General features: G+C 65.5%; 2 protein-coding genes across 2 annotated transcripts in view; both read left to right on the top strand.

Moving 5' to 3' along the window:
* The first annotated feature begins 5,935 nt into the window (after positions 1-5,935).
* Positions 5,936-7,586, top strand: DNAJC22 (DnaJ heat shock protein family (Hsp40) member C22). Its single transcript, XM_065419072.1, has 2 exons — positions 5,936-6,775; positions 7,407-7,586. The coding sequence occupies exons 1-2, from the start codon at positions 5,936-5,938 to the stop codon at positions 7,584-7,586; spliced, it is 1,020 nt and encodes a 339-aa protein (XP_065275144.1).
* Positions 7,587-10,298: 2,712 nt separating this feature from the next.
* The window catches only part of SPATS2 (spermatogenesis associated serine rich 2), a 44,121-nt gene continuing 43,646 nt past the window's right edge, over positions 10,299-10,773 (top strand). The window contains exon 1 of the mRNA XM_065419362.1: positions 10,299-10,381. The gene's annotated coding sequence lies outside the window, so the exon portion shown is untranslated. The remainder of the gene's footprint in view (positions 10,382-10,773) is intronic.

Genomic DNA, 10,773 nt, shown 5'->3' with positions numbered 1-10,773 from the left:
TCTATCCCAGCTCTGGGAGAGAAGTGGGGCCTAGTGGTTAGAGTGGGGTGGGCTGGGAGCCAGGGTCTATCCCCAGCTCTGGGGGGCGTGTGGCTGGCAGGGGCTGGAGGTTGGCGGGGGGGGGCAGCCTGCGGGGGGCGGGGGGGTGCTAGTGCAGGCCAATCAGGCCGTTCTCATTCTGGGCACAGCTCCATCGATCCCTTCGCGTTTCATTCCCAGACGCTAGATCTGGCCCCGCATGGAAACGGCAAATTTGACATTTTAAAATCCAGATACTTAAAAGAATCAATAGGGACCCAGGAAACCCGCCCCCCCACCCCAGCAATCGATCTGCCGGACTGCGCAGCCGCAGCCGGCCCGGAAATGTGTGTGTGTGTGTTGTGTGTGTGTGTGTTGTGTGTGTGTGTGTGTGTGTGTGTGTGTGTGTGTGTGTGTGTGTGTGTGTGTGTGTGTGTGTGTGTGTGTGTGTGTGTGTGAAAATAACCAGCCGGGGGCGAGACCTGAATGGGACCCACTGTAATTGGCTTGGGGGGGAAATTATATTTTGGGAGTGAGGGGCACCAGCAGAGCTGGGGGGCTGGGGGGGGGGGCAGGGCTGGGCTAGCAGGGGCTGCGGGTCGGGAGTGAGGGGCCTAGCGGGGGGGGGGGGGGACTCCAGGGCTGGGCTAGCAGGGGCTGTGGGTCAAAAGTGAGGGGCAGAATCCAGCCCCCACATGCCCCCCTCCTGCTCCGTTCACAGGCAGCGGCTCCTCGCTTGAAAACCCCCGGCCCAGCTGGGCTGCGCTCCGCCTGGCTCCATCCTTGGCTGCTCCCCGGGAGCCCCCCGGGGCAGCTGAGCTCGGAGCCAGCCAAGCGTTGGGCCGCGGCGCTGGAAGCTTCTCGGCCGCACTGCCCATGGGACTTGCCGCGCAGACGCTGCTGTCATGGAATAAGACAGGCTGGGGGGAGGCATTGGGGGGCATCCACAGCCCTGTCAGGCAGCCAGGAAACTCCCGCCCCGATGGACAGACGGACAGAGAGACCCAGACACTGGGGCCCCCAGGATCAAAGGATCCAACCCTCTGACTGGCAATCCCTGCCCCCCCCTCAGGAGCCCCCCAAACTGGTAACCCCTGTGCCCCCCGCACCATGGCTCCCCCCACCGCTCCCCCCCATATACACACCCCACAGCCTCCCTCCGCTCCCAATGGGCAATCCCGAACTCAGAGCTGGGGCAAGACTTTGCAGAGCTCAGGGCCCAGCCCCCCGGGGTTGTGGGGGGGAGCTCAGGACTGTGACGCCTGGTTCCTGCTCTAACCACTACCCTGCCCTGCCTGAACTGGGAACCGCGCCCAGGAGCCCTGACTCCCAGCCGGGCCTTGGCTCCCCGGCACCCTGCTGCAACCCCGCTGGGCCCTCGCTCTCCCCTAATGGCAGCACATGGGGCGGGGGGCGAGTCCCGCTAACCCCTGTTCTCTGGTCCCCTGGCCCCGGCCGCTCCGGCTCCGGCTCCCCTTGAATATTCATCTGCCCCCCCCAGCTCCTCCGAGGCAAAGCTTTTCAGTCCCCCCGCTCCATCCCCCTCCCCCTCCATGCACCCCAGGGCCCCCCACTTCATCCACCCCCTCTCCCCGCTTCATTCCCCCTCCCCCTCCATGGACCCCCCAGGACCCCCGCTCCAGCCCCCCTCCCCCTCCATGCACCCCCAGGGCCCCCCGCTCCATCCCCCTCCCCCTCCATGGACCCCCAGGGCCTCCTGCTCCATCCCCCCCGCTTCATCCCCCCTCCCCCTCCATGTACCCCCAGGGCCCCCCACTTTATCCACCCCTCCCCCCGCTTCATTCCCCCTCCCCCTCCATGCACCCCCAGGGCCCCCCCGCTCCATCCCCCCTCCCCCTCCATGGACCCCCCGCTCCATCCCCCCCTCCCCCTCCATGCACCCCCAGGGCCCCCCGCTTCATCCACCCCCTCCCCCTGCTCCATCCACCCCACCCCCTCCATTCATACCCCTCCACCCCACCATAGCTCTTTAGCCCCCTGCTCACCCCAGGTTGAGCTGGGGTGAGAGAGAGACCCCCCCCCCCCCGTTTCTTCCCTTCCTCTGCCGAGCTGGGCTCCGGCTAGTTCCCTGCCAGTGGGGTGGGTGGGGCCTGGTTTGAGGGGGACATTGTGGGAGCACCTGAGAGGCTGGAGTGGGAGGGGGGGCGAGGGGGGGTGTCAGGGACTAGCCCTGTTGTACAGCTGGAGGCACGGAGAGGAACCGTGTGCACCCCAAGGTCACACAGCCAGTTGGCTGGCAGAGGTGGGCCTGCTCCACCTGGGCACCCCAGGGACCTGCTCCCCTGATTCCACTGTAACAACTAGACCCCCCCCCCAAGCTGGGACTAGTGCACCCCCTTGAGCCAGCCAGCCATGCCACCTCGCCCCACCCTCAGGCCTTTGGGTTCCAGGCCCCCGAGCCCCTGAGCCAGCCGGCCCCGACCCCAGCGTCTGACCCCCGCCCCGGGCTCCGGAACCGCCGCTAAGTCCCCCTGGGAGACTGGGGGGAGGAGGGGGGAGAATGAAATCAGAGAATTCACATGGAAAGCCCCCGCCCGCCATGGGCGAAGGACGGATCCCATTTGCATGGGGGCGAGCGGCAGGCGGCTAAGTCAACAGCGCAGGCCGAGGCTGGAGATTGGGCTGATTAATAATGAATTAGAGCAAATTGGCGGTCTGCTCCCTGCTAATCCATGTAAATAAAGGCGCTGCTGCCACTGGCCTCTGCAAACAGGAGTCTGGGGGCGAGCGCGGCGGGACGGGGGGCGGGGAGACATTGCTAGGAGCCGAGAGACCCTATGAAATCCGCCAGACGTGGCCACTGGCCACAATGACCAGGAGGAAAAATGGCGGGGGGAGGGCTGGAGGGATTAATCAATTGCGGGGGCCAGAGGGGGCTGATGGATTGATTGGCGGGGGACGCCCCCCAGGGCCTGATTCCCAGCCCAGCCACATGTGAGGTTCAGTGGGAGCTGTCTGCCCCCCGCCCCGAGGTGGGAATGCCCCCCCCCCCCCCCGCTGCAATCTAGGGTGCTCAGCGCTCTGCAGGAGGGTTTATTGAGCGTTGACCCCAGCACAGGAAACTCTCAGGGCCTCAGGCCTGGCCTCCCTCAGCCCAGCACATCCCAGTCTCTCTGCATCCAGGTGGGCTCTGCCTGCTCCCCGTCTCCAGCCCCGAGCCCCCCTGCTCCCAGCTGGGCATCTGAGATCACCGGCCCCAGGCCCCGCCTCTGTCCATTGTCTTCTCTCCAGGTAAACAGGGTCGTAAACCGGGGCCTCCTCTCCTCGCTTCTGTCCTCTGGCTGGAACGGGCTGGTTGGGTCACTGGGTCCTCACTCTGCAGCCCATTGTCCTCCCACTGGCCAGAACCGGCTGCGACTCCTGAGCTGGGTCTCCGGGTCGGGGTCTCGGGTCACTGGTCGCTGGGGTCTCCATCCTCCAGGCCATCGGCTGGGGTCCCAAGTTCCCTCTCCGGTCCTGTGTACCAACAAACTCCCTCTCCCCTCACCTCGTTAAACCAGTAACACCCAGGGAAACTGAGTCCCACCCCCTCCGCCTGCAACCATTGGAAAAACAAACACACCCAGCCCACTCCAGTCAGGGCCCTCTCTCAAACTCCGCCTGCCCGTCCCACTGGCTAGGGACTTCATCCCCCTGCCTCCGGCGGTGCACAGGCAGCTCGGCCTAGTGGTTGGGGCCCAGCACGGGGACTCAGGACATCTGGCTCTGCCCCTGACCTTGACCCTGGGCGAGTCACTTCCCCGAGCGTGGCCCCTCTAGACACCCCAGTAACAATACAGCAGCCTAGTTGCACCCAGAGGTGGCTGCATTTCAGTGGCAGGGGGCAGCCACGCATGGCAGGACACTGCGGGTGGCCGGTGCTATAGGAACGTCTGGATCGGCTGCTGGTTAGCGCCAGCCGGGGGCTGCATGGCAGCTCCGGGACGGAAGAGTCTGTGCTGGGAATGACCCCTGGATGGAAACGGACGTGGGTTCCCCATTCGCCGCCTCCGACCTGGGGCTGCTGGTCCGGAGGTTACCCTGCCCCCGTTGTTCCTGCTTGGCTGTCTCCTGCTGGGGGCTTTGTGCAGGGCCCGGGTGTCACGGAGTGTGGGGGAGTCCGGGCCCTGCACCCCCACTTCCTGTGATTCACCGGGACTCTCAGCCAGACAGTAAAACGGAGTGTTTATTAGACGACAGGAACACGGTCCCAAACGGAGCTTGTAGGTACAACCAGGACCCCCCAGTCAGGTCCCTTGGGGGCGGGGGCAGGGAGCTTAGACCCCAGCCTTGGGGTTCCCTCCGTTCCCCCAGACCGCTCCAAACTGAACCCCTCCCCCCAGCCGTCTCACTCAGCCTTCCCCGGCTCCTCCTCCAGCCTTTGTCCAGTTTCCAGGCAGAGGTGTCACCTGGCCTCACCCCCGTCCTGGCTCAGGTATCTCCCTCAAGTGAAGTCCCCCCCTGCTCTCCCATCCCCCATGCAGACAGTCCCAGTAAAACTCCCCTGCGACATCCCCAGGTCAATCCGCCCGGCTCCCTGCTCTGTCACACCTGGGGTGCGCAGGGCCCTGGTCAGGAGGGGAGCAGATGGGGGTGGGGGCCGGGCCCGGCTTCACACTCGAAGGCAAAGAGCTCCATCTGCTGCTTCCCAGCTGCAGCAGAGGCTGGGCATTCCCACGGCCCCGCGGGTCGGACGGCTCCCGGAGCCGGGGGACAGCGTGGGGGAGCCCAGTGGTTAGAGGTCGGGGCACGACTCCTGCCTCGCCTGGCCCGCACGGCAGGTGCAGGGGCGCCCGAGCCCACGGCCCCACGAGACCAGGGCAGGGCTCAGGGCCCTGGTGTGGAAAATCCAGGTGATGGGAGGAAACGACCCTCACGGGCTTAGAGCCAGGTCGGAGCCGGGGTCGGCAGCGATCCCGGGCCCCGAGCGGGGGCGGGAGGGACATGCTGGCCCCACAGCTCAGGCCCTGGGGCAGGGCTGCAGCACCTAGCGGAGGAGTGAGGGTCAGGAGTCTCTGTCTTTCCACCAGACATTTCCAGGGGCCTCACTGACGCCCTCTCCACTCCCCCCAGGCCCCCAGGGCAGCAGAGGCTGCTGGGAAGGCCGGTGCCCTTTGACCAGTGGGTGCAGCTAGAATCCAGCTCTCGCCGAGCCCCACTGAGTCAGCGCCCGGACTCATGGCACATGGGCAAAGTCTAACCCGGGGAGCGTGGGGAGCAGGGGACCAAAGTCCTGGTGGCCCAGCCCCCTCCCTGCCCTGCAGCTGGGGGCCCATGCCTGGGTGGTCGTGCAGCGAGGTACGTGAGCCAAGCCGCAGGGCGGCTCTGGGATTGGGCCGGGGGTTGTTGGGCGGGGGTGCAGTCTGCTCACTGTCCCTGTTCTCCTGGCCTTAGCAGGCTGCGGGTGCCCCCGTCCCAGCTCACGCTGGCCCTGGCTCCAGAGCAGTGGGGGACGTCTAGGTGTCTCCACGCCCCTGCCGGCTCCAATCCCGCGTGGGACGAGGGCTCCCAGGGGGCCCGTGGCGTGGAGAGGGACCTGGTCTGGTGCCTGCGAACGCCGGGGCACTGAGCACACCTGGATGGGGGGCAGGGGACATCTCTAGTTACTGTGCAGGGGGGAGGGGGCAGCCCGGGCCAGGGGTCCGGGAGGGAGGGAGTCAAGGGCACAGAGCCACGGGGCCGTTCTGCCTGTCTCCCCTCCCGGCACAGGCATAGGGGGCAGCTGTGTGACATAGGAGGAGGGATTTTTGCCCCCACGCCCCGTGCTCTGCAATGATCTGTTTCACCCCCCTCCTTTAGGGTGACAGGACACCTGCAGTACTGCCAGCAGCCAGCGGGGGGCATCACAGCAGGATGATGTCGCACCCCCCCAGCCCGGCATTGGAGCCCATGTGAGCCACCCCCACACACACACACGATGGCCAAGCGGCTCCTGGTGACCTACGCCCTGTGGGCGCTGGGGGGCCCCGTCGGGCTGCACCACGTCTACCTGGGCCGGGACAGCCACGCCCTGCTGTGGATGCTCACCCTGGGGGGCTTCGGGGTGGGCTGGCTCTGGGAGTTCTGGCAGCTCCCCGGCTGGGTGGCACGAGCCAATGACACCCAGGAGCCGCAGCCCCGCAGCCCGGAGCCCCCGGCCCTCAGCCCCGTGCGCTTCTTCGGCCAGGTCCTGGTGGGGATCTACTTCGGGCTGGTGGCATTGATCGGCCTCTCCTCCCTGGCTGGCTTCTACCTGCTGGCCCTGCCGCTGGCCGTGGGCCTGGGGGTGCATGTGGTGTCCAGCGTGGGCGACCAGACCTCGGATCTCAGGAGCACCCTGGTGGCGGCCTTCCTCACCTCCCCCGTCTTCTACGGCCGCGCCCTGGCCATCCTGCCCGTCAGCCTGACGGCCAGCGTGACCGCCCAGCAGTGCCGGCGCTACAAACCCTGCCGGGGCACCCACGCGACGCTGCGCGCCCGGCTGTACCACCTGGGCCTGGCCTACCTGGCCTTCACCACCCCGCTGGCCTACTGCGCTTTCTGCAACACAGCCGCCACCGCCCGCTACGTGGCCGACGCCATTGGCGCCGTCTTGGGTTGGCTCAGTTTCTTCCCGACCCTGGGCAGCTTCCTGGAGCAGCTCCTCCTCCTGCCCTACCGCGCCTGGAGGCTGCTGACGGAGGGTGCAAGCTTCGCGGCCGGCTCCTTCCAGGAGTGGGAGAAGGTCTATGAGTTTGTGCAGAGCTTCCAGAGTGAGCGGCAGCAGCTGGCGTACAAGGTGGGGAGCTGCTGGCTCCTGGGGGGAGCAGGGAGGGTGTCCGCGGGGACGAGGGTGCGGACTAGCGTTAACATGGACAAAGGAGAAGTGTAAGAGAGGGGGGTGGGGGCTAGTGATTAGAGCCAGGACTCCTGGGTTCTATTCCTCGCTCTGGGCTGGGGGTTAATGGTTAGAGCAGCAGGGAAAGCAGAGGCCAGGGCTCTTGGGATCCATCCCCAGCTCTGTTTGGGAGGGAAAACAGCGGGACCTGAGGGGGCAGCGGCTTCCAGTCTCGTTTGCATGGAGCTGGTGGGGGTGGGAGTCGTTCAACACCCACGTTCCAGGGGGAGCAAACGCATGTGAATGGAAGCACGTGGCTTCCCAAAGCTTCAGGGCCACATTGAGCACTAGCGTCCCCTAGGGGCTGCGCTGCTCCCAGCGGGCTCGCGTGATCGCCTCCTGCAGGGGAACTCCTGCACTGCCCATCCTTTGCCAAGGCCCAATCTCCAGGCAGGATGCAGTTCCTGGGTCTCCAGTCTGGATCCAGCTCCCCTCCCAATCCCCTAGGGGGAAGGCCCCAGAGCTCGGAGACCCACTGCATCCTTCCCCCGCTGCCAGTCCAGTGAGGTCATTTCTCTTTGCAACCCCTCAGGTCTTGGGCCTCCGGGATGGTGCCCCCGTGGAGGAGATTCACAAGAGTTACCGGGAGCTGGTGAAACTTTGGCACCCGGATCACAACCGCCACCGGGCGGAGGAGGCCGAGAGGCGGTTCATCGAGGTGCAGGCCGCCTACGAGAGCCTCATGCAGCCGAGGAAAGCCAAGCCCGCATGACGGGCAGCAGCCTTTGTGGGGGAGGCCAAGCTGCCGCGCCCCTCCCACGGCTTTGCAGTTGGAGAATGTGCCTGCTTTCTCCACCCAGCCCCCCAGCACTTCTTGGGGATGGCATGAGAACCAGGAAGTGAAACTGACCGGACTAGGTTTGCTCTCACAAGCAGAGTGAAATGCAAAACAGCGACCCAGGTGCGAAGGAAAACGGCCCAGCTGAGCGGCAGTAACCTCAGCTGTTCCTCTCAATCCTGACGCTGCGGCAGAGACGGACAGGGCACCGGGCTGGCACATTGCACTGGGCAGCAAGAGAGACGCTTTCCCCCTCCCCCTTCCTGAGGGGGCAAGTGGCTCGCTGGATGGCAACTCGTGGCCTATGCGAAGGGGACTGGCCATCAGCCCTCCTGGGTGCTGTTCCTAGCTCTGCTGCTGAGTCATCGCGTGACGTGGTGCCAGCCATGTCTCCTGTCCGTGTAAAAGGGGGCCAGTGCCTGGTCCCCAGGTGGGGTTTGAGGTGACTGGTTTCAAAGTGCTTTGAGATCCAGGGAAGGAAGGTGGCCGAGATGGGCTGGGGCTCATCAGAAACCAGGGACGGGGGACAAATTATCAGAAGAGCCTCAATGAAATGGCCAAAAGTGCTCCGGACCCGTCGCTCCCTTTGAGAACAGTGGAATGTGGATCGGGCCCAGGGCGTGTCATAAAGCAGGGTTCTTCTGTTGTAATTTTTGAGGGCTGTCGCTTAGTCTAGTGGCTGGAGCAGTGGCATGGGAGCCAGGAACATGGTTCTAGTCCTGGCTCTGCCACTGACCTTCTTGGGCAAGTCACTTGATCCCTGTTTCCCTTCCCACTCTGTGTCTGTCCCGTCTGTTTAGACTGCCCGCTCTTCAGGGCAGGGACCGGTAATGCTGCATGTCGCTGCTGACACCCCTCCCTGCTGAGCTGTAGCATTCTCAGGGCCAGCCCCATGGCTCGCATGTAGGGACTGGAGTTGCATCAGCAATGTTTTATAGCTGACCAGGCAAACATACACCTGCTTTTGATTTACCAGCCGCTCCTGGGCCCTTCTGAACTGTTCCAACGGGCCAGAGTCCATGTGCAGCCGGGGCCAACTAGCGGCTCCCACGCACGGCTGGGGCCAAAGACCGACAACATCACGTCGCTGCCAACTGCCCTCGGACCAAACTTGGCGGTGGCCTGGGGACTCTGCACTTTGCTGCCACAAACTCTGCAGCCGATAAGAAGGGTGAGGATGGTCTTTTACCCTGCGTTTGGACAGCACCGAGCTCTGCTCTGGGCCTGCCGGCCGCTTGCCCTATGAATAAACAGCACCAATGAAGCACTTTGGGTTGGATGTGGGAACGGTGCATTGATATTTGAAGTCGTTGTGATGCCCTGGGTGCCCAGTAGGTGTCGGCATCAGGCTGCAAGTGGAAAGAGGAGAACCAAAAATAAAGGAAATAAAGCCCTAAGCTGGTCTGAATCAGCGCCAAGAACTGAGAGGACAGATCCCCAGCAGAGAATGCAGGAGAAGGGAGGCGCGTGGGGCTTGGGTTGGCCTGTGTTGTGATGCGTCGAGGGCAGAGATGAGAAAGGCCCGGCTGGGTCAGGAAGGGGTGGTGGGCTCCAGGGGATGGAGCCTTTGGCTGCTGGGTCACTAGTTCCCATCCAGCCAGGACAGGAAGGGCCTGCTGTTGTCCAGCTCTGCCAGCCTCGAGGAGGGCAGGGGTGAGGCCCTGTGTGTGGAAAATCTGGGCAGAACGTGGCGCTGGGGATGCGGGACCCTGGCGTTGACAGAACGGAGATTCCGGAGCCAAAGCTGCCCAGATGGGACCTGGGTGGGGACCAGGCCCTCTGCATGGGACATGGAGAAGGGTGGCCAGCAACCCCAGAGCCAAGGGGCCCCCATGGGAGTAGGCATCATGCATGGGACAGGTGGGGAAGCAGTGACCCCAGGGCCCCCAGACTCCAGGGCCCCCCAGACCAGTGACCCCAAAGCCCAGGGGCACCCGGATTAGTAACCCCAGAGCCCCCCCAGACCAATGACCCCAGAGCCCAGGGACACCGGATTAGTGACCCCAGAGCCCCCCCGGACCAGTGACTCCAGAGCCCCGCCAGGACCAGTGACCCCAGAGCCCCCCAGGACCAGTGACCCCAGAGCTCAGGCCCTCCAGGACCAGTGACCTTTGAGTCCCCTGCAGCCGACCCCGCCCCCCGGCTCCCCACCAGGCTCCAGCCTTGGCACATCAGTGCTGAGGCCAGCTCCCAGCTTCGGCACTTTCCGGAACCAGCTCGGCTCTTTCCGCCAGGTCCGCGGCGGCGGCTTCGGCAATTTCCGGCTCAGCTCGTCTCCCCCCGCCCCGCCCTCGGCGTTAGCCGGCGAGAAAAGGGGGCGGAGCCAGGTATCTCCTGGACGCTGTTGGATTGGTCCTCGACCGTCTCTAGCCACGCCACTCTCCTGGGGCGTCCTCGCTACCCGTACTGGCTCGAGCGCTCTGCTTGCCCATTGGCTCCGGCGCGCAGGAGGCTCCGCGAGGGAGCCTCTCCTTGTCCTATTGGTCGGTGGGACTTGGATCGGCCCCTCGCCGCTCCTTATTGGCTGGCGGGGCTCGGTGTCCCGTGCCGCCATTGGTTGGCCTCGCTGTCCGCGCGCTGGTTTTCCGTCTCTAGCGCTCGCCATTGGCTGGGTGGCTCCTGAGCCCTGTTCCCGTTGGTTGGCTGGGCTCGAAGGCTCTTGCCGGGGTCGGTGCGGGCCCCCGCCCCCCCCCTTCCCCGGTGCCTGGCAGCGGCGGCCTGAGGAGACGGTGAGGGGGGTTGTCGCGGCGGCGGCGTCTGGCTTCCTGCGCGCGCGGCCAGGGCCCGCCCCAGCCTCGGCCCAGGGCCGGCGGGGCTGAGGGGAGCAGCCCGGGCCCGGTGGAGGCGGGTGAGTGCGGGGGGAGGGGCAGTGAGGCAGGTCTAGGAGTCGGGGGGGGCAATAAGGAGTAACGCCGGTGCGGGCCCCTGTGGGGGGCACTGGGAAGGAAGGTGGAAGGGAGCTGTTGGGCCCAGGGGGTGGGCGTAGGGGGCTTGAGGGGGCAGAGCTGATGGGGTGGGCATAGGGGGCTTGAGGGGGCAGAGAGCTGATGGAGGGGGGGTGGACATAGGGGGCTTGAGGGGGCAGAGCTGATGGAGGGGGGGTGGACATAGGGGGCTTGAG

The sequence above is a fragment of the Emys orbicularis genome, chromosome 19 (assembly GCF_028017835.1).
Source record: "Emys orbicularis isolate rEmyOrb1 chromosome 19, rEmyOrb1.hap1, whole genome shotgun sequence".
Lineage (NCBI taxonomy): Eukaryota > Metazoa > Chordata > Testudines > Emydidae > Emys > Emys orbicularis.
Note: the sequence above shows the minus strand (reverse complement) of the source record. Positions and strands in the feature narration are given on the sequence as shown.